Source organism: Schistocerca nitens, chromosome 10 (genome assembly GCF_023898315.1).
Source record: "Schistocerca nitens isolate TAMUIC-IGC-003100 chromosome 10, iqSchNite1.1, whole genome shotgun sequence".
Taxonomy (NCBI): domain Eukaryota; kingdom Metazoa; phylum Arthropoda; class Insecta; order Orthoptera; family Acrididae; genus Schistocerca; species Schistocerca nitens.
Genome location: NC_064623.1, coordinates 4003046 through 4027778, shown reverse-complemented (window position 1 = coordinate 4027778; position 24733 = coordinate 4003046). Strand labels below are relative to the sequence as shown.

At 41.0% G+C, this 24733-nt stretch overlaps 1 protein-coding gene across 1 annotated transcript in view; it reads right to left on the bottom strand.

Moving 5' to 3' along the window:
• The window catches only part of LOC126210108 (uncharacterized), a 453742-nt gene that overhangs the window by 427649 nt on the left and 1360 nt on the right, over positions 1-24733 (bottom strand). The window contains exons 2-3 of the mRNA XM_049939246.1: positions 20930-21043; positions 8311-8532 (exon numbers count right to left, since the gene is read on the bottom strand). Of these exons, the coding sequence (XP_049795203.1) occupies positions 8311-8532; positions 20930-21043 (336 nt within the window). The remainder of the gene's footprint in view (positions 1-8310; positions 8533-20929; positions 21044-24733) is intronic.

Here is a 24733-nt window from a genome sequence, read left to right as displayed (position 1 = left end):
TAGGTTTAAGTAGTTCTAAGTTCTAGGGGACTGATGACCACGGATGTTAAGTCCAATAGTGCTCAGAACCATTTGAACCATTTGACTAGGACGGAGAGAATGCTAAATAACAGTAATAGGTCACCCAGCGAAGAGTAGAGTCCACGTATTGTCTGAAGTTCTTGCAGTTTGATATAATGCAGTTCCCGATAGTTTCACACTAACGGGTTCTTTTGGCTATCGAAATACTCATATGGGAATCATAAAAGTGGAATTGCTAGATCACCCAACTACCTTAATAACACCTCATTCTGGATTGAATACGACTCGGAAAGCGACGTTAATTTGACGTTTTCATCCATCTCCTGACGTCTCACTGAATGAAGTCTGAAGTGCACGCACAGTTGTGTTGCCTGCCGCAAGGATTCTGTGAAGGGTTGTGGCAGCTGGCAGTCATTGCTGAATACACACATGTGCAAATAACCTCACTGCTCTAGCGGAACTCGTCTTTGTTGCATTTTTTCCATACGGTAATTAGCACAATAACATAAGGCTTGTTCTGCTGAAGAACTTGATGCACACAAGTCCTTAAATAATAATCTCCTAGCGGGAGGAATAAATACATGAAAGGAAACAGACTGTTGGACGAAAGAATGGACAGCTCCCTGCTTTTGGCGTTTCCGATAGCGCCTACGATAAGAATCTGGTGTCATATTATGCTTCAGAACTCTAAACTGTTTATTTTTTTACTTCATACTAAAACAAAAGTTGTGATATGAGACGAGGAAATGACTTATATGCTTCTCAGGAACTTTAGTTTTTCGTGTTTATTTTCTCACTTCATATTAAAACAAGGGCATTAATATGAGAAGAGGAAATGAAATATACGCTTCCAAGACATAATATTTCCTTGTGTGCTATTACTGCAAACATGAAAGCCCTGCAGTTAATTTTTGTATGTTGGATAAGTTTTGATATCACCTCACATTCCTTTGTGACAAGGTTCCTATTGTCTTGGGATTCAAATAGAGTGGACGTTTCATCACTGGTTAATATTCTGATGACTAATGACATGATACCCGTTGAAATTGCTCCATGGCACCTGTGAGTAGAGTCTCACGTTGGTTACTATAAGAACACGCAGGCAGTGATATCCGCTCACTGGAGTCAGAGCCAAGGTGATTTCTTTCTGTTTAGGGCGAAGCGTCTGCTGCAGTGTCCACGCTCAGCCAACATAAACAAATCGCGGCGGCATTGGGCACTGCTAATCGCTGCACTTGTCGCGAGCCTCGACAACAAGAGCGCACTGTCTCTGCTAACGATACTATGGAGTTAATAGATCTTACTTAACGGAATACGCAGGACGTGGGATGGGTAAAAATTCAGTTTGTAGCTTCCCATCGCATTAAAATACTTTACAGTCATATTTGATGCAATATTTATTGTTGGTTGTCTCTCTAATGTTAATAGTATTGATTCACATCGTGCGTTAACACGAAAAAACACACACACACACACACACACACACACACACACACACACACACAAACAGTCATTGATTCCTGTGAGGGTGACAACTACTGTGTGTTGAACAACACATGCACCAGTCAGTTCCTCAGTTGGCGTCGAGTGGATGAGATTTTTCAATTACCTTGCACTGCAAGAATTGTAAGGAGGGGACTGAAAGTAAATGGACTTGATGTATGCTAAAGGGCTGCGACAAAGCAAAGCTTGACTGATTATCAGATAACTGTCCACATGGGCTTTGTGGACGAGTATACTTTTAGTAACCAACCCACCCACGATCATTACGTAAGATTTCTCGAGGGCGTAGGGGAATTGATTTCATTAAGTCGTCGACAGTGTAGCGTGATGGTTTACCTCCCACCATACGTTTTCTATATTCGTCCAAAGGTCGCTTGCATTTGTAGGGACACATGGCAATGACCTTGTTACCTCTGCCCACATATTCTCTATCTGGTTGATGTTCGGTGATCGTGGAACAAACGGCAACAGCTTCATCCTCTCTTGGCCCTGAAACCAATCTCGCACTGCTCTACTATGATGGATGGGTCTCTGCTCCTGTAAATACATTGTTATGTCGTTAGTTCATATTAAATAACGTATTTGTAATAAGCACAGTGTTTAAGAATTCATTCCCTGTCATAGATAAGTGATCTGGATTCAACAGTCCGATTAAGAATGTGGTTCACCCAGTCTATCATATGATGAGCGTCGTAGTCAGATAGCCACATTAAGACTGACTGGCTGAATCCGATTAGGACGATCTTGTATCGAAATGAAATTACAGAAATCGGATAATTTGAACGTCTGTATTGCAACAATGCTGCGCACATAAATTCCTATGATGGGGTAACAGCTAGCAACTGTCTAAGAAAAAGTGAGAAATATGTCTACTAGCAGCAATGTAACGTAATTATAAACCATGTTTATGTGATGGAAATACTGAATCGAACAACACACATCTATTTCAGTGGAGGGAAGATACACCATATCGGATTTGCTGATGACATAATGACAATAATAATAATAATAAAAATCCCGTGTGGCCGATAGGGGAAACCCTCCCCCATATGGATGGTACCATGGAAATCAAATACTTGTGGTGAACCAAATACTAACACAATCCTGAACGGCTACTCAATCCGTTGAACCCAAAATCCAGACACATCTGAGTGAAAATCACCGCTACTCTGGTCACCGTCTGTTAGCTCAATGAGCTTGGCTGAAAATATTTGCTTCCAAAGGCTTCAACACCCTCTGGTCCTGTCCGGTCCTGGTATCACCCAGGCCAAACCAATGAAACACAAGAAAACATGAACTATGCAAGCAAAGGTAACTTTATACCAGGTGGTACACAACCTGGCCACCGATAGGCGGCAGTTGGATTTTCGCACTCTGGGGAGTCCAGGTTAGCACGGCAGAGAATATCGAAGATCTCTGGTAAATTTCCCTACAAGCAGAAAACATTCATTTGAAAACTAAACATCGATACATTGATCCAAACAAGAAACCTAAATAATCTCACAAAAGAAATCGTCCGCCAAAAAATTCTCATCCTTGCTCTTCAAGAACCACGATTAATTGACAATTAAAACTTGCATTACGGAAACCATGGCATCTTCAAAATACAACAAAAGGTAGCGAAACTCGCACCAATCCTCGGCATTGCATTTCTCGAACACAGATCTATCAACAACTCTGTCGAAGAAATCACACCCATCAACAATCGAGTTATGACTATGCTCATTCAGAGCCCCTATAAAAAATATACACTCATAAATGCACATGCCCCCACCAATATCGAAAATAAGGAAAACACCGAAGATGTCGAAAAATTGTGGAACACACTCGAAAATACTATGAGCAAAATTTACCAAGATGACGTGAAAATACTAATGGGAGGCTTCAACTCTCTATTTGGGACAGAAAAAACCTGTAGAAAAATCATTGGTACAAATTCAACACACCGAAACGCTTAGACCAACAGCACACGTCTGACTGACATTTGCCAACAATTCAACCACAAAAGAATGTCTTCCCACTTAGGAAGTAGCCTGTTCCCAAGAAACATGTTTGGCTACCAGGTGCAAGCTGCATTCGTTCGCCTTTCGAGACTCGCTGAAAGCCAGATTTTTAATTCTTTTGTAGCAGAGCTACAAGCTGGCAGATACAAACGCAATAAGGGAATCGTAAGACAACGCGCCTTGCTACTTTCAGTAACCCTTAGTGTCAGAGCGAAAACCTTACACAGTACTGCCAAATTCATAATGACGACATATTTTTTGTTGTTGTGAATACATAATTATATCTATGAAATGCCACTTTTCATAATAATAGCGGATGATACAGGAAATGAAGTAAATACGGATCTTTTCGAAGTCAAAAGTCGGTAATGTCCTACTAATTCGTGTTAAAATACGCTCAATCGTCTCACAGATACTTAATGCTTTATTTAGATAGTCTGCCGTCGTGATGTTTCTGTAGTAAGCTGAATTTATTTTGTATTAGTACAGTGAATATTTTAATTGGATTTTCCGATAGTTTACTAAACGCAACAGTAATCATCAATGAGAAATTAATCAGCAAAAGAATTTTCTTTCACGATATCTAAAACGATCTGACAATGGTAAAGTTGTTTACAAATTCTACACCAGTAGAAACCTACTGGTTTCAATGATATAATTATACCAGAGTAGTTTTAAGAGTATTTTCGTCTAGAAATGAATTGCGTCGACGGTTGATCGATCAAGAGCGGGAAAGGTAAAACTTAACGAATATATGACGAGAGGGACAAGTGCTTGAGAGAGGACTTCTCTATCAATACAAGTGCCTGAGAGACGACTTTAATTTCAATCTCCTGGATAGTTTTGTTTCTCAAATCAAGAAGTGCGTTATCATGCAGTAGAACATGTGATGTAGTTGTGTTGCTCGATTTTCTTACACTGAGACCGAAAGGTGTCTCAGTTGTTGGCAACAAATTCCAGCTGTGTTTTGGTAGAATTCGTAGCCCAAAACTCACTTTTGGAGCTATCAGATGTAAAATATTATGTTCACACTACTCTTTGCTCGAGTTTATGTCTTTTGGAGGGGCTCAGCCTTTCATTTCTTCTTAGGAAGTTAATGATAAAGGCATCATAACACGTCACCAGTTACAGTACTGCATACGAATGCTCAATGAGCGACCTGATGACGTTCAATAATAGTCACTCCGTTGATTTTTGTTGTTTCGAATTAGAGCATGTAGTACTCGTACACCAGACTTCTGAACTTTGCCTGTTGAATGCAAATGTCGCATGATGGTAAAATGGTAATCTATCACATATATCAGTAGTCGAGACTTGCTTAATGTGGAAAATCATTGATGCCAGAACGATCTTTGTTGAAACAAGAATATCTTTTTCTGGCGTATTTTTCCCAAAAGCACTCGCTCCACACACAATTCAAATCTTTCTAGCTGCCTCCTCTGCATTCACCCCTCTGTTATACCAAAAGTAAACGTTGTGTTGCAGATGTTACATCTATTTCCACTTGCGACTCAATTTTACAATGCTTAACTGTAGTTCATGATTCTCAAGTATGCAAAATCCAATGCTTAACTGCAAGATGATAACTAGAACTTCAAATTCGAAAATGACAGTTGATACATACACTGACAGCGTCGCGCCGCGTTCACCTGAGCGGTGCCGGATTTCAGGCGGCGGGTGGCGCCTGGCCGGTGGCCGGTAGCCGCTGCAGCACGAGGAAACGCTCGAGCGTAAGCTGTTATGATCGAGCTGTCCTGTGGAATTGTTTCTGGAATACTTGTTATTGCTGGTGGGTAGAATGTTAAGCGAATTATCTTTGATGTTCAGTCAGACTCATAACTTTAGACCGACTGTGGGGAAAAAAAAAAAAAAAAAAAACAGTTGGACGCGAACAGGCGACTATAAGCTTAGAACGCACGACGCTTGCCACTAGACCACGGGCTCACATAGTCCGACAACGTCTCGGAAGTAGACAATACTTCCTCCTAACACTTCCGCATCTTACAGTGTTGCCAGATTGTGCATATGGCCGGACTTAGAGTTGTCAGGGGCGGTCAGTTTTATTGGCCACCTTAAGTGAATGACCCGGACTTAGTCTCTGTGGCGGCCGGCCGGCGGTCAGTTTTATTGTCTAAGACTGTACTTCATAAAGAAAGGTATGAAAGCAAAAGACATTCGTGCCAATTTCCAGAATACACCGGGGGACTCTGCTCCTTCATATTTAACTGCTGCTAAGCGAACAAATGAATTTAAAATACCTCGGGAGAGCTTAGATGATGATCCGTGCAGTGGTTGGCCAAGATGTGTCACTGCTCCAGAAATCATTGCAAAAGTGCACAAAATTGTCACGGAGGATCGCCAATTGAAAGTGTGTGAGAAATTGCTCATGTTTGCCAGATGTCATCTGAAAGGGTATATCACATTTTACTGAAGAATTAGAAATGAAAAAATTATCTGCAAGATTGACTGCCGCGACTCTACATGTTGCATCAAAAACACACGAGAATGAACATAATGGACCAAGCGTATTAATCTACAAGGAGAATACATTGAAAAATTAAAAAAAGTTTCAGTGATGTAAGTGCTTTTTTCTATTCCGTTCTGAGAACTTTTCAAATCACCCTCTTATCTTGCTACTCATCCACATTAACTTACATTTTTCCACATTTACAAGGCTAGCTGCCATTCATCACATTAGCTGGAAATTTTGTTTAAGTCGTCTTGTATCTTCCTACAGTCACTCAACTTCGACACCTTACCTATAGGCCAACAGTCGAGAAGCAGTTGCAAATATGTAGCAAAAAATTACTGCTACCCCAAAATATTCGTCGAGTAGGTTTCACAACAGGCTGATGTCACATACACATCTCAACTTTCTGACTTGACACCTTACAACTGAAATCTTGCAGTGTTTCACATGTTTAGGTACTTCCTCTGGCTAGTACACAAATGAGATTTAAGTACTGTGAATCATAGCTCGAAAAGACTGCGGGTGGAAAATCTGACACAACACTATATTTGATGAACACGCTTGGTTCCACCTTTCTGGCCCGACGAATAGCCAGAGTATCGGTCCACCGAAAACCTTCAAAACTGTGCATCAAATTCTTTTGCGTGATGAAGTAATTCGAGTTCGGTGTGTAGTTTCTGGCAATCAAATTATCTGCACAACAGTTTTCGAAACCACTGCCAACACGGAGAAATGGTACTCTCAGTTAAGAGATCTCGAAAAGCAGTACTGCTTTCTCTAGCAAAACAGAGCTACGTGCCACACGGCTCATCAATTGTTTTTTCGTATTTGTGAAGCCTGCACAGAAGAACACACACTAAACAAAGTTTTGTGTATGCTTGACATATCTTCTCGTGCTTTTTATCTAAGGGGACACTTAAAAGTAAAAGTGCTTGAAAACAAACCTAAAATGACAGACCAACTGAGGGAAAACATACCAGAATGGTGAACATATCAGTAATACAGCTCTGCACGAAGAGAGTTCAATTTTGATTTCAAGAACACAAAAATGCATAAAGGTGCTATATGCCTATTTCCCACTTTCTACCAGTTGCTCTGATTGCACCACAGTAAATCAAAGGCAGTGGCAGTGCAACACCTGAAATCACATGTGTACGTACTCCCAGAAGCAATTTTTACCCTGCATAGAAGGGTGTACTGGTTTGTGTCTATCTGGCAGATTAAAACTGTGTGCCAAACTGGGACTCGAACCATGAGGTAATAGACGAGGTACTGGCGGAAGTTAATCTGTAGAGGCAGGTCGAGCTGCGTGCCTGGATGGCTCGGTCAGGAGAGCCACTGCCCACAAAAGGGAAAGGTTCTGAGTTTGGGTCCTGGTTCTGGCCCACTGTTTTAATCTGTCATGACATTTTCACACGTGTTTGTTTCTCCCCCCCCCCCCCCCCACCCCCCACCCAGTGGCCAGTGAACTTGGTAATGCTTCGCATTCACACATACAAAATTTCTCCTCTCCCTCCATTTCCGCCCAACTCCTTCCGACTCAGCCCCCCCATGCATCACCTCCTCCTCCTCGTCCTCTCTGCCCGTCCCATCCTCCCCCTCTCTATGTCCATTTCCTCTCACCCTCTCTATGACCTTAAGCCCCATTTCTTGTTGTCGCAAACGAAACTGCAATTGGTAGCTGAATTCACTTAAAAAGAATGGGTGCTGTGAGCACCTGCTACTGCCCCACCATATAGCATGTTTGGATCCTCACACCCAATACTATTTTCTCTGGAACAAATCCACATATTCTCTCACACTCCTGGCTTAAGCCTCCATTAACAAATGCTCCCTCCATCACCCTCAATTGGTAAAATTTCACTATTTATTCCATGATTTACATCTTATTAGTTTTGTATCTTAATATTTTTCCTCTTTTTAGTTTTCCCATCTCCTTATCTGCTTTCCTTCTAATTCTTATTTGCACTATTCATTCCACTTCTCAATCCCTTTTCTTTCACTCACTTTAGTTGCAAAGTGCTCAACTCCGACTTCCCAATCTTCCTGACGATGTGGGGGCATCTACGTCTCCCCTCATCCTAACAACAAGTGGATCCCCCCCAAACTGGGATCTAAACGACTCCTCACTCCTTTCCGATTTTCCCTGATCTGTCCTCCTTTCCTCGGTGACAGAGGGACAGACAGTTCTAAAATCTAGCTAAGTTTGTCAGAACTATTTGGAAGTATGCCTCCTGAAGATGTGCACGTCTTATCCTATGCGACTGATGAGAACAACGAAGTGTACCGAAAACCAGACATCGGGGTCCTCACCTTGGCCTGCACGCCCCGGGTGCAGAGTTCAGGGGCCGTCTGGCAGCACTCGTTCTCCACAGTGCCACACACACACTGGGTACCCACACTCGTCACGGGCCAGACGTCCGTCTGCACGGATGTCTCGGGCATCTGTCGTGACACCGTGGCACCGATGGCAGGTGCCGGCTTCACTATTTGGCGAATGAGAGTGTCGCAGATGAACAAGTTACTCCTCGTATCCTGTGAAACAGAATTCGGATCACACGTTACTCAATAAAAATAACAATAATTAGTGTTGTAAATTATAGAGTGCAGCAATCGGTCGTCCTTTTTAGATTTTATTATGCAAATCCAGATTTCGGTTAGTAGCTAGCCATTCTCAATGCGCTATTTTTGATTCTCAATGCATGGAAGTCTCTGTTGTTCAGGTGTCAGTCACAGTTCTTTCAAAGAACTGTGACTGACGCCCAAACAACAGCATTGAGAATAAAAAATAGCACATTGAGAATGGCTAACTACTACCTGAAATCTGGATTTGCAAAATAAAATCTAAAAAGGACGACTGATTGCTGCACTCTATAATAATTTTAAAGTTGTTATAGTTTAAAAATTTCATAGTTTCTATAAAAATTTAAAACTAAATTATGCTAAAATTATCTTATCTGTTTACTTATATTTACACATGAATGTCGATTATTAAGAGGTAGAAGGAGATGTGTGTTGTTATAATACAATATGTTTGTGTCTAAAATGTTTGCATATATTGTGTGGAACAAGCCTGTTCAAATAATTTTTGAATGACTGGTATAATTCTGCTTCAACTTGGACTGTATACAGCACCACAAAACAAGGTTGGAGTGTGACAATAGTACTACTCAAAGACAGGCAACTGTTCAGTTGGTGTGAATTTTTGATACAGTATTGTCAGGAGTCTAACTGATACCAACACACGGTGTTCTGGGCTGTGCTACTTGCACATATGATAATTCCTTTATTTTCTGACAGACGTCAATATTACCAACAAAATCTTATGGATCTTCAGGTATCATGCTGTTTAATTGAGGGTATGATATTGGTCAACTGGACCACCTTCAACTTACTGCAAGATTTTTATTAAGTTCAACCCGTTGTCCAAGTCGTGCGACATGGGCAACGGCATGAAGCAGGGGATTGCCTGTAGGAGTTAGGTACAATGGGGACTGTATGTATGCCGGGACCACTATGGTAGCTGTGAAGGTTCTACAGGAACCCTGAAAAGTGACCTCTGATGCGGCTCTGGTGAAGCTACGATAGGCCAAGCAAGCCAGTAGTGGATTACGATTTCTACTTTCAAAAATAGAATAGGCCTCAATGACGAACTGGCAATATACAAGGACTAAGATTTGGAACATTAAATATATAAACATTGACTGGAAAGGTGGAGGAGATGGTAGACATGATGGAAAGAAGTAAATTAAACCTATCGGGGTTAGCTGAAATGAGATGGAAATGAGAAGGAAGGATAGAACTGAGGAAAGGCTACCGACTGTATTGGAGTGGAAATGAGGAGGGTAGGACAAATGGAGTGTGAATTTTAGTAAGGATGGATTAAAAGAGGAAGTGAAGAGAATAAGTGATAGGGTGATGAAGATAAAATATCACTCAAGGGGACGACCATAGAGGCAAAACAAGCATATGCGCTGTAGGTGGGCTGCACTTCTGAGGAGAAGCAAGAGTGTGAAGAGGAAATGGAGAAGCAACTGGGAAGGAAGAATGGGATAGTAATGGGAGAGAAAGACAAGGCTGCGAAAGTGTGCTTGGACCAGAGGGTTGGGGCTGCCGAAATGCGGAAGGTGAAAGACTATTGGAGTTCTGTCAAAGGAATGGCTTGCTGGTTGGGAACTCTTGGTTCAGGAAACGAGAGAGCTAAAAGATTAACTGGTACAGTTAAGACTTAAAGAGAAAGTCGATAGTTGACTACTTCCTGTACAATAGTGAGATGAATAGGAACATCTCTGACATTACAGTAATACCATCAGAGGCCTTGGATAGCGACCACTGTTTGCCGGTAATGAACCTGAGAGAGACTAAGGATAATAAAGGGACAGAAAACCAGGAACGATGTACAAGGGTAGGGAAGTTGAAGGAGGAAGAAAGCAGGCTACACTACCAACAAGTAGTAAAGGAAAGCATCCCAAAGGATGAACCTAAAACGGCAGAAGAGGAATGGGGTAGATTCAAGGGAACATTAGTAAGTGCGGTGGAAGCAATATCTGGTGCAATAATAAAACAAAGGATATAGTACAGAAGAAGAATAGAGCCTTTAAGGTACGATTCCAGAAGAGAACTGTAGAGACAACAGAAGAGTATCAAGCAAGAAAGAAAGAAGCAAAAAGAGTGGTGGCAGAGGAGAGAAGGAAGTGGATGGAATAGTGGACCAGAATGATAGAGGAGGATAGTAAAGGTTCCAAAAAGGGATGATAAAAAGTAAGAGGAAGAACAGTACGGCAGATTACGCCCAAACAGTGATCAAAAATGGCCAAGATGTAGAGAATAAGTAGGAACTCAAGAAAATGTGGAAGGAGTATTTTGAAGATCTTCTGAACCTGAATGGAGACCTGGATAAGGAGGAACAAGTTGAGGAGAAAAAAGACGAGGAACAGCAAATAGAAAAAGACCTTACACTGGGAGAAGTGGAAGAGGCATTGGGCAAGATGAATGGAGGGAAGTCACGAGGTCCGGAGGAGCTAAGTGTACAAATGGTGAGAGCAGCAGGAGATGTGGGGATACAATGGCTATATTGAGTAATGAATATTGTGTGGAGACAGAAGATGATCCCAAAAGACTGGAAGAAGGGAATAATTGTCCCAATCTTTAAGAAGGGAGATAGAAAAGTGTGCAAGAACTATCGGGGGATAACACTGATGAGTCACTGCGCAAAGATTTTTGAGAAAATTTTGGAAGCACGAATTCAGGCAAAATTAGAAGGAGGGATGAGAGAAGAGCAACATGGCTTCAGAACAGGAAGATTGCTGGTGAATCTAATTTTTGCTGGAAGACAACTGAAGGAACAGCATTATGAATACGGAATAGATCTACTTATGACTTTCCTGGACATTGAAAAAGCATATGATAGTGCACATAGAAGCAAAGTGTGGAAAGTCCTGGAGAACAGATGAGTACCAAAACAGATTATAAGGGAAACTTACCATGGAAGTACGAGCTGTGTGAAAGTGGGAGGAGAGAGATCAGCTTGGATTGAACAGAAGAATGGCTTGGGGCAGGCAAGTGCACTTTCACCATTACTCTTCATTGTAGTGATGGATGATATAATGAATATAATAGCACAAGTAATTGGTGAAGGAATGATGAAATCTATGGTGTTTGCAGATGAACTGATGATTTGGGGGAATAAGGAGGAGGAAGTACCAGAGCAGTTGGACGTATGGCAACAAACAGTACAAGAATGGGATGAAATGTAGTATAAGTGAGAGTGAGATGATTACCACAACAAAAATGAAGGAGAGAGGAACAATTGGAATAACAATTGGTGGGGAACGATTGAGGAGAGTGGAGAGTTTCAAGTACCTAGGAAGCCTGATACAGGAAGGTGTGCAAAACTACAGAGAAATACACAAGTGGGGGATAAAAGCAGAAGCATTTCGGAAGAGTGTCAGAGGCCTGATATGGAGCACGGATGTACTACAAATCAGTAAAAAGGTTATATACCAGTCATACTATGTCCCAATCCTGACATATGCATCCAAAACCTGGGTTATGAAAGGAAGAGAGAAAAGCAGAATACAAGCTAGTGAGATGAAATTCTTGAGGAAAAGTACTGGAGTGACAAAGATAGACAGGTTAAGAAGTGAGAGGATCAGAGAGTTAATGAAGGTGGAACCATTACAGGAGGAGATAGAGAAATCAAGGCTGAGATGGTACGAGCACGTTAAGTGAATGGAGGAGAAGAGGATACCCAGGAGGATATACGAGGTGAAACTGGAAGGAAAGAGATCAAGAGGAAGACCAAGAGACAGAGGGCTGAAAGGAGTGGAGGAATGCGTCCAAAAGAAAGGAGAAGACTGGACTGAGGTGAAGACGAAGAGATAGTGGCAAGACAGCAGAAGAACATCTACACCTACGTGATTACTCTGCTACTCACAATAAAGTGCCTGGCAGAGGGTTCAATGAACCACCTTCAAGCTGCCTCTCTACCGTTCCACTCTCGAACAGCATGGGGGAAAAACGAGCAGTTAAATTTTTCTGTGCGACCCCTGATTTCTCTGATTTTATCATGACGATAATTTCTCCCTATGTAGGTGGGTGCCAACAGAATGTTTTCCCAATCGGAGGAGAAAACTGGTGATTGAAATTTCATGAGAAGACCCCATCACAACGAAAAACGCCTTTGTTTTAATGATTGCCACTCCAATTCACGTATCATGTCTGTGGCACTATCTCCCCTGTTTCACGATAATACAACACTAGCTGCCCTTCTTTGTACTTTTCCGATGTCATCCGTCAGTCCCACCTGATGCAGATCCCACACTGCACAGCAATACTCCAGAACAGGGTGCACAAGTGTGGTGTAAGCAGTCCCTTTAGTGCACCTGTTGCACCTTCTAAGTGTTCTGCCAATGTATCGCAGTCTTTGGTTTGCTCTACCCACAATACTATCTATGTGATTGTTCCAATTCAGGTTATTTGTAATTGTAATCCCTGAATATTTAGTTGAATTTACAGCCTTCACATTTGTGTGACTTATTGCGTAATCGAAATTTAGCTGATTTCTTTTAGTACTCATGTGAATAACTTCACACTTTCCCTTATTCAGGGTCAATTGCCTCTTATCGCACCATACAGATATCTTATCTAAATCATTTTGATCATCTGATGACTTTACGAGACGGTAAATGACAGCATCATCTGCAAAAAATTTAAGACAGCTACTCAGATTGTCTCCTATGTCGTTACTATAGATAAGGAACAATAGAGGGTCTATAACACTTCCTTGGGGAACACCAGATATTACTTCTGTTTTACTCGATGACTTTCCGTCTATTACTATGAACTGTGACCTTTCTGACATGAAATCACGAATCCAGTCGCACAACTGAGGCATTACTCCATGTGAGGAAAGGTGTCAAAAGCCTTCTGGAAATCTAAAAATATAGAATCAATTTGACATCCCCTGTCGACAGCACTTATTACGTCATGAGTATAAAGAGCTAGTTGTGTTTCACAAGAATGATATTTTCTGAAACCATGCTATGTGTCAATAAATCGTTTTCTTCAAGGTACTTTATAATGTTCAAAAACAGTATATGTTTCAAAACCCTACTGCAAATAGACGTTAGTGATATAGGCCTGTAATCCAGCAGATTACTCCTTCTTCCCTTTTTGGGTATTGGTGTGACTTGAGCAATTTTCCAGTCTTTAGGTACGGATCTTTCTGTGAGCGAGTGGCTGTATATAATTGCTAAATATGGAGCTATTTTATCAGCATACTCTGAGAGGAATCTGACTGGTATACAATCTGGACTGGAGGCTTTGCCTTTATTAAGTGATTTAAGCTGCTTCGTTACACCGAGGATATCTATTTCTATGTTTCTCATCTTGGCAGTTGTTCTTGATTGGAATTCAGGAATATTTACTTCGTCTTCTTTGGTGAAGGAGTTTTGGAAAATCGTGTTTAATAACTCTGCTTTAGTGGCACTGTCATTAGTGACTTCACCGTTGTTGCGCAGTGAAGGTATTGATTGCGTCTTGCCACTGGTATGCATTATGTATGACCAGAATCTCTTTGGGTTTTCTGCCAGACTTCGAAACAGAATTTCGCTGTGGAAATTATTAAAAGCATCTTGAATTGAAGTACGCACCATATTTCGAACTTCTGTAAAACTTTGCCAATCTTGGGGATTTTGCGTTCTTTTAAATTTGGCATGCTTTTTTCGTTGCTTCTGCAACTACGATCTGACCCATTTTGTGTACCATGGGGGATCAGTACCCATCACTTATTAATTTATCTGGTATATATCTCTAAATTGCTCTTGATACTATCTCTTTGAAAACGTTCCACAACTTTTCTACACTTACCTGATCAGATTGGAAGGAGTGAAGACTGTCTCTTAAAAAGGCGTTACAAGTATTTTTATCAGCTTTTTTCAATAGATATACTTTGCGTTTCTTTTTGATGGTTGTAGGTGTTATGGTATTCAGCCCAGCAGCAACTGTCTTGTGGTCGCTAATCCCCGTTTTCCTCACAATACGCACTATTTGTCAAGGATTATTTGTTGCTAAACGGTCAAGTCTGCTTTCACAACCATTTACGCTTCGAGTGGGCTCAAGAACTAATTATTCAAAATAATTTTCTGAGGAAGCATTCAGTACAATTTTTGAATGACGTTTTATGCCTGCTGCCGGCTTTAAATGTATAATTTTTCCAGCATATCGAGGGTAGATTAAAGTCATTACTTATTTGAAATGAGACACAAGTTTTCTTTGAACTGTTCAGCAACTATATCTTCTGAGTCAATGGGTCGGTAAAACGATCCAATCAATAGTTTAGTTCGATTGTCAAGTATAACCTCTACCCATACTATTTCACACAAAGTATCTAATTCAATTTTGCTACAAGGCAAACTACTTCTGACAGCAATAAATACCACCAACTGTATTTAATCTATTTTTTCTGAACACTGTTAAACTGTTTGAAAAAAAATCGGCTGAACTTATTTCCGGCTTTAGCCAGCTTTCTGTACCTACAACTATTTGAGATCCAGTGCTTTATATTAGGGCTTGAGGCTCTGGTTCTTTTCCAACACAGCTACGACAATTTACAACTACAATACCAATTGTTTCTACAACTGCCTTACTGTGTTTTTACCTGCCCACTTTTAGACTGACATCCCTTCTGTGGTTCCCTGAGACGCTCTAACCTAAAAAATCACCCAATCCCTTCCACACAGCCCCCGCTACCCGAGTAGCCGCCTCCTGTGTGTGGTGGACACCTGACCTATTAAGCGGAACCTGGAAAGCCACCACCCGATGGTGCAAGTCAAGGAATCTGCAGCCTACACGGTCACAGAACCGCCTGAGCCTCTGTTTCAGACCCTCCACTTGGCTCTGCACCAAAGGACCACAGTCGGTTCTATCGATGATGCTGCAGATGGTGAGCTCCGCCTTAATCTCGGAAGCAAGACTGGCAGTCTTTCACATTTCCGCTAGCCACCCGAAACCAGACAGAATCTGCTCCGGTCCAAAGCGACACACGTCATTGGTACCGACATGAGCCACCATCTGCAGTTGGCTGCACCCTGTACTCTTCATGGCATCTGGAAGCACTCTTTCGACATCCGGAATGACCCCCCCCCCCCCAGAATGCACATGGAGTGCACACTGCCTTCCTTTCCCTCCTTGGCAGTCATGGCTTCCTTCCCTCCTTGGCAGCCACGTTTCTAAGGAGCCCCATTACGCGCCTAACGTCGGAGCTCCCAACTACCAGCAAATCCACCCTCTGCGAATGCTCAGACCTCGCGGGCCAAGAAGCTTCCTCTGGAACAGGGTGGACGACTCCATCTGGCTCAGAGACATCGTCAGCCACAGATAACGCCCGAAACCTGCTCGTCAAACGAACTGGGGAGGCCCTACAATTGGCCCCTCGGAAAGTTTTTCGCTGCCTGCCAGACTTTGGAATGATCTCCCACTTGACCACGAATGAGGGGTCAACCTCAGTGCAGGCAGTACCCGGGGTGGTCACAGCAGTGCACCGATCGGAGGTCACGTGGGACACGCTCGACGTCCCTCGCATCCCCGCATTTGATCCCCCACAGTGACGCCCTTTGGCAGCAGCCTCAAGCTGTGTGACGGAAGCCAAAGCAGCCTGGATCTGTGAGCGAAGGGTTGCCAACTCGACTCGCATCTGTACAAAACAGTCACAGTTACTATCTTTTACGCAGTCACTCCTGTTTGAAGCTCGTAAAAATATGCAACAAGCGAATGGTGTACTCGCCTTATTAGTAGCAGTAACAAGCGGTGCGCTCTTACTGACGGTCTAACCGACACCGAGCTGTTCTAACCGACCAAACAGAAGCCTGTACGATACAAAAGGGGAAGACTCGACCGAGGTGAAGACGGAGAGAGAGTGGCAAGACAGCAGAAGAAAGGAGAAGACTGGACCCAGGTGAAGACGGAGAGAGAGTGGCAAGACAGAAGACGATGGAGAGGCTTACGTTCCAAACAGAACCAGCCACTAGCTGGAAACTGTCCAAGATGACGACAATGATGATGAACACAGGTAAGTAACTCATCTAGTGTTTTCCGAGAAAATATTTACGGCTAGTATTTCATCTATGTTAACCAGACTCTGAAAAATTCTGGATACACTCTATGTTACAATCTGCTGCCCAGTGTCAGGGAAAAACTGAAGAAAAATTATCAAATGCTCAAATGCTATACCAAAGCTTTACAACCACTGCTCACCGAATGCTGCCAGGTGGCACTTCAGGCACGCACGTCAGTAAGGGAGCATATTAAAAGAGCACAGACTAACAGGCAATCATTCTAGTGACGATAAGGGCCACAAATGGAGAAATTCACCGATTTTGTAAAAGGGCAGTTTGTTAAGGACCGGTATCCGGGTACGATTATCTCTGAGACGAAGTCGGTCGGCTGTTTGTCTGCTACTATTGTAAGTACCTACAGGAAGTGGTCAAAGGATAACTAAACCCCAAGTACGCAACAGTTGTCAGACGTTCGCACCCCGTCACACAGTGTGGACGATGAAGGCTCGTACGCTCCGTAAAGTGGGACAGGTGGCGATCTGTGGCCGATCTGACAACAGAATACAATGCCAGTGCACACACGAGTGATTTGGAGCATACAATTCGGCACAATTGTCGAACGCGAGCTCCACGGCAGACAAACCCTACACGTTCCCATTTCGATCCGATGACACCGTTAATTACAGCCGCAGCAGGTGCCGCAATATCGAGACCGAACTGTGGATCGATAGAGACTCGTCATCTGGTCAGACAAATTGCAGCTCTCGTTACACAAAGCTGACGACTGTCTCCAGATATGCCACCGTCCAGGTGAAGTGCTGCTCGAAATACGTACCGAGTTACAATGTAGGCCAGTCGGGACAATAGTGTGCTAAGGAGAAGGGAGGGCTCCGAAGAGATTTGTGGTAGTAGCTGAAGGCACTACGAAGCTGAGGCCACACGAACATTACTGCCAAACAGCCGCATCCCTTCAGGTTCGAAGGCTCCTCTGGCAGTGACGGCACCTTCTGGAAGGCCGACAGTGTGTGCCACGAGACCAGACACTCGCTACATAAGTTCGAGGAGCAAAATAGTGAACTCACACCGTGATGTCTCGGCCACCAAATTTGTCTAATCTGACCCTGACAGAACACATCTGGGTCCAGCTTTGCTTGCACAAACCACCATCCTGTTATTTACAGGCATTGTGTAACATGAGTAGATATCTGGTGCCACCTACCAAAGACTTGTAAAGTCTGTTCCATGTACAACTGCTGCTATATGACCGACATCTTATCAAGTAGGAGGTCACAATGTTTTGGCTCTTTAATGTACAGTCAAGGAGATAGTGGTGACATGTGAACGACTATTGGTGGCAGCATGGCCGTCACTATTGAAGGGTGGCAGTTTTTTAGTTCACGTGTGATTCTGGAGGTAGTCAGAATGGGATAGCACTTAAAATCTGAAATGTATAATGATGCTGAAGAGGAAATGTAATTTTACAAACATTTTACCACAAAGGTTTGATGTGTTTAAAGATTGAAGAAACCAACAGGTAGCCTGTCACCGTACATTTCTGCAGCACATAAAAACGAGTGAGAGGGATCCTGAAGTTTTTTTACTTCTGGTAAAGGGTATCCATTTTAAGTCAGTACCGTATGACCGAATAGCATTCTTCACATAAGACACAGTCTCACTGAGCAAAATATCTAAAAATTTGTACGTTATTGATATCTGCATGTGCAGTACAGAAGTTTCAGTTGTAGCTCAGTGGGTAAGTGTCACACTAAAAAATTTGAAGCTCTGAGATTTGATCCCACTTCTGTTCAAATATTTTTCGGTCATTCAACGTTTCATTTGTCCCTAGCAACGAGTCGCATATGTGGAAAATGCCAATTCGTACCACGGTTTGGGTGTCCAGTTGAAATGTACGATGCCGTGTAACTGGTTGGTTAAATCAGTTCGAAGGTTGGAGGATGGCAACAACGTGTACTGCCTCCTCCAGTACAACAATTTAGTAACCCTAACTTGATCTGGATGTACCTGATAGTGCAATAGAGTTTTATTACTAGTATTTTTGAATCACCCAGGGATGAGCAGGTTGCAGCGAGATGGAAATTCTGGATGGGCACACTTACCACATCTGGGTTTCACACTGCCCCATCCCTCCCACTGTCTTTGACAACATGGAACACCTTATTCTACACACAAAAGCAAGCTTCAAAAACAAAAAGGCACCAGTCACGCGACCGACCGAAGTCAAGTCAAAACAGCTGCACCACTGTGTAACGTGCACGACATCCTCGTGCAAAGGTCGCCTTAGTGGGGATACAAAATTTCCGTGTTGGCACTTGTCTACAAATTTCAGGTTATGCGATTCACAGTCTATTACGATTGGAGAAATTGGTTGCTTTATATTTTGATCGTGTTCTGGCACCACTTTTGTTGCGTTATGTCAATTAATATTTATAGCTATTCATTTCATTGTTTGCTACTCCAGATCACTTAGGATTGGTTACTGTCCAATTTTCTTCACTAATTAGCTAGTCACATGTGCTGTAGATGAGTCCCCTTATTTCTTTTGAAATTATGTGGAATGAGTCTTCCTACAGGCTATACAACATCTGTTCAAAAAGATTCCGGAACTTTGTCCACAAAATATTTCTATGCATACCTTTTACTTATTGTTCATGGTTTCCTTCAAAGTACTCTCCTCCACAAATGATACACCACTCCCAGGTCTGAAGGGTATGGAGGATGAGGCAGCACAGTGATTTTGTTTTTGAATTCATGATGAACTAATCCTTCATAGTCAAAGAAAACTATCAGCATGGCTTTGATATTTTATCTGACCTGACAAACTTTTTTTGTCTTGGGTAACCTTTCCTGACCCTTTGTGAAAACTGAACCTTGGTCTCAACATCATAACTGACGACTCATGACTCATCATCAGTTATGATTCTCTTAAGGAACATCTTGTTCTGATTTGCGCAATCCGTAAGCTCTTCACACAATGCAATGAGAATGTCTTTCTGGTCTTGAGCCATGGGACAATCTTGGCAGCAACGCAATGCATTCCAAGTTACTGTGTCAGAATTTCATGACATGATCGAACTGGAATGTTACAGTCTTTTTCAATCTCTTGGACATACAATTTCGTTGACAGTCCTGAAATGAGGGTCGTCGGTAGACATCGAAAGGCGGAGGGTCATCTTTAACTTCTGTGCAATCATTTTAAAAGCATGTGAACCATTCGTAATACCCAGTACAGCTTAAGCATTCATTACCTTAAGATTCCTGCATCATTTGGTGTGTCTCAGTAAGGTTTACTTGAGTTCCACACAAAATTTAATGAATTCGCATTACTCCTCTGACTCTGTCATCTTGAAATTTGCAAACTGTGTGACACAATGTTTACTCAATACTGCACTGAACAACGACTAACAAACACACAACAACGAAACTTCCAGCAGTTACACATTAAACACAGGCGTGTGCAGGGGTGTCTTTTACAGGTTACTAAATAGCTCACAGGCTTCAATTTAACACTGAAGATTATTACTACTACTCATGTAACCAATGATGTGCATGTTTTTCATTAAATTTTTGCCTTTGGAATAGAAGTTGGTTTACAGATGAATTGCATTCAGGCTAGATTCAACATTTTCTTTGCTATCTGTAATGACATTTTTTGTTTCTAAGAAAATGACTGTAGGATTTTTATGGATGCATAATGAGCTCCTTTCTGGGCCACTGACAGCTCGATAATGAGTAATAATTGTAATTTTTTCTTCTAGTATTAGGCTGTGACTACTATTCTTTGCGGATTGCAATGGATCATTCTTGACGATCCTTTAGTGAATATACATATAACGTTCAAACAGATAAAAGCTAAGACCTTGAAGATGTGCCTAGATGATATCTATAGCCAAATTTCTGACTGCTCACTTTGCTGCGACAAACTCTGAGTTACTCCAGAAAATTATGGTGCAAGGCATTAATAAGTGGAAATAAGCTATATATGTCGTTATGTCCATTTATTTGTTTCCAAACATAGCAGTTGTCCTAAAGAGTAAATATTGATGAACTTAGTTATTGGAGAAGCCCAGAATTATGTTTCTTTCATCAATGTGCACATTCATCATCATCGTCATGATCATCATCGTCATCATCATCATCTTGTACAGCAGACTAAGGTTAACTACTGCACTAATAAATGAGTTCCCCTGCACAACACTGGGAGTTCCATCAAACAAATATGCTATGTTCCAGAAAATAGGTAGTTATCTATATTAGTTCATGTGGACATGTACCAGTCTTAATTAGTGCAAAAGACACAGTTCAAGAAAAAGGGAAATTTGCAATGAGTGTAGCTTTTGGTGAGACTGCCTACTGACCTGTAGAGTCTTCCAGACAGTTTGTATCTGCTGCTGCAAAGCCCGATCGCCTGTCGTCTTGTTGCCAACCGCTGCCCCGGACATCATGTCACCATTTCCTTCTGTCAGCTGCCCCTGCAGTGATGAAAATTGAACTTTCTTATGCAAATCCACGTAACATAAATGTGGCTTACAGCTACCTGTAATGACGGAAGCACAGTTTATCAGACAATAGCTTTCAGAAGCACAGGCCTCTTCTTCTTAGCAGAATGGAGAAATTAGTTGGAGGAGGTGTGGGCTAATGCCTGTATCAGTGGTGTCTGTTTTGGACATTTCATATGGTGTGCTGGTACATTCTGAAAGGAAACAAAGGATGTTAATAGGAAAGAGATGTGTATTAAGTTATGAAGCATCATCCAACTGGGAACTAATTACATGTGGTGTCCCAAAAGATTCTATCTTAGGGGCCTTACTTTTCCTGCATATAAATGATCTTGTATCAGTAACATTACCAGATGCCCAGTTTCCTTGCAGGTGATGCAAATATTGCAATAAACAGCAAATCAATTATAGTCTTAGAAAAATTGGTTAATGAAATTTTTGTGGGCATCAATAAATGGTTCCTAGACAATTCTTTGTCATTAAACTTTGAAAAAAGACATTACTTGCAGTTCAGAATTTGCAAGATACAAACACCTGCAAGATACAAAAAGCTAACAGTGTTAAATTCTTGGGATTACAACTTGATAATAATTCATCAATATGGAGAAGCATGCCACAGAACTGATGAAGTGTATAAAGAAATTTCTATTTGTAATGCAAATTCTGTCAGACATAGTGATATAAAAATAATAATAAAAAAAACTACCACAGTATGCTTACTTTCAGTCCATAATGTCATAGGGGATCATTTTTTGGAGTAACTCGTGAAGCCAAACAAAAGTTTCCTAGTCCAAAAATATCTAATAAGAATTATTTGTTGTGTAAACTCAAGAACATCCTGCAGAAGCCTGCTTATGGAACAAGGGATACTAAATGTTGCTTCCCAATATATTTATTCCTTAACGAAATGTGTCATTAAAAAGATATCTCTCTTACAATAAACACCTCAGTTCATGGAATCAGTACTGGAAATAAAAATAACTTTCACAAAGATTTAAAGTCACTTACTTTGGCCCAGAATAGTGTCCATTACTCTGTAATACACAATTTCAATAATTTGACAGTAGTCAAAAATACTTTAACTACTAATCAAGTTCAGTTTAAGAAGAGCCACCTAAAGGATTTATTGATGGCCAGCTCCTACTTCACTGATAAATTTCTTAGTAGAGCCAATTGATGTATATGTGTTACTAATAATATCAAAGAATGCGAGTAGTAAGTACAATCTTGTGTCTGTACAAATTCTGTACAGTAATGTTATCACTGTAAATACGTGTTGTAAAATGATTTTTCTGCTTGGTGATGCACGGGTACATCCGAAAATAATTACCATATGCACTTCTTGTGTATTAAACATGCACATGATTTTGTGACAAGTGTTATCACCTTTTAATTGAAAATATGGTTAAGATTTTTTTAAACCTATTCCACAGCAACAAGGATAATTTCACTTGGGATCAGTGAAAGACACATTAGCATTTTCTTTCTAAATATTTCTCATGTATTTTTGTTTTCTGACATGTTCTCCATCCTGGACAATCACCTCGCTATGGATCAACTGGAACAAAATAAGCTTCTAATCTAGTCTGTTCTCCCGATTAACATAATACAAAGAGCCACAGAAAATCAATTCTAACACAGTGCTAAAGCGTTTCTGGGCCTGTATCAATACAACACATACTGATCACCTGTGTGCGAGGAAGGCATCCTAAAAGATTAGCTGCATCTTTTCGTTACACACTATGCCATCTATTTTACATTCTCTGCTGGATAAAAGCTTTATACTTTTCCAGGAATTACATTAATCAGCTTACAGATTTTATGTTGCTCCAGTATGCTTACTACTGCCATCTGCCCACTTTCTGTTAAATCTCTCTTAATCCAGCAGATAACTTACTGGTTCCGTCTACCATCAACTGGCTTCACTACATGTCCCACTAACATACATTTCATTTCCATCAATGTCATAATTGTGTCTTCCCCTCCAGTTCCTGTCTCTCCTTGAAGTTCCTCACTTTTTTTAAAGCTTTCCACATCTGAAGTCTCTCTCTCTCTCTCTCTCTCTCTCTCTCTCTCTCTCTGTGTGTGTGTTTTTTACATAACGCAATCTATACTATGTGAATCACTAAAGATATGCACACTACATTACCACTAAACTATCTAACCTTATCAGTTGTCACACATGCAATAGCTTCTCTAGAAGACTGTTGTGGGTTTGTAAGTGATACTATTTCAGAATATAAGTCTTACACAGTCACTCTTTATTTATATCATCACAACTGATTTCATGGCTAAAACTTCATTGTTAAGAGCTACTGTGTAAAAAAAAAAGGACACAAAATGGGCAACTCATATATATATATATATATATATATATATATATATATATATATATATATATATATATATATATATATATATATAACAGAGGGAAACATTCCACGTGGAAAAAAAATATATCTAAAAAGAAAGATGATGAGACTTACCAAACAAAAGCGCTGGCAGGTCGATAGACACACAAACAAACACAAATATACACACAAAATTCAAGCTTTCGCAACAAACTGTTGCCTCATCAGGAAAGAGGGAAGGAGAGGGAAAGACGAAAGGATGTGGGTTTTAAGGGAGAGGGTAAGGAGTCATTCCAATCCCGGGAGCGGAAAGACTTACCTTAGGGGGAAAAAAGGACAGGTATACACTCGCACACACACACATATCCATCCACACATACAGACACAAGCAGACATATTTAAATATGTCTGCTTGTGTCTGTATGTGTGGATGGATATGTGTGTGTGTGCGAGTGTATACCTGTCCTTTTTTCCCCCTAAGGTAAGTCTTTCCGCTCCCGGGATTGGAATGACTCCTTACCCTCTCCCTTAAAACCCACATCCTTTCGTCTTTCCCTCTCCTTCCCTCTTTCCTGATGAGGCAACAGTTTGTTGCGAAAGCTTGAATTTTGTGTGTATATTTGTGTTTGTTTGTGTGTCTATCGACCTGCCAGCGCTTTTGTTTGGTAAGTCTCATCATCTTTCTTTTTAGATATATATATATATATATATATATATATAATTATTATTATTTAATTGACGTACTTATATCACCAATATCACCATCATATAGTGTAAACAAAACAAATTAAGGTAAAAATTTCACCTGGAAACGTGAGACAGTAGGCATAGCATTACATGTCTCCCAAAAATTAAAAAATTAATAGAACCAGAAGAAAATTCTTCACTTAAATTATCTCTAATCACTGGGATCAGGGGCACATACCCAACAACAGAAAGAATGTGAAAATGTTGCTGCATGCAGCAGAATGTGGCCTCCCAATGACAGCTACCAAGTAACAATCAACTGATTAGCAAATGACACATAAAGATGTCAGACCTTTGTACATCTACCTTGAAGCATAATACTTAAAAAATTTACCAGTTTTAGGAAACATCAAATTTTAAGACTTGAAAAAGCAATAACAAAACATTGATTCTTCACGAGCAGAAGTTTCAATATGAACTCAAAACATTATCTAGAACGACAAACTGCATAGTAATTTAGGAAAGTATATAGGACACCTCCTATGCTAACCTCTACATCTCACATATTAAAGTAACATAATCAACAAAAAATGTACGTACCATAAGTGACATCCAATGACATGAA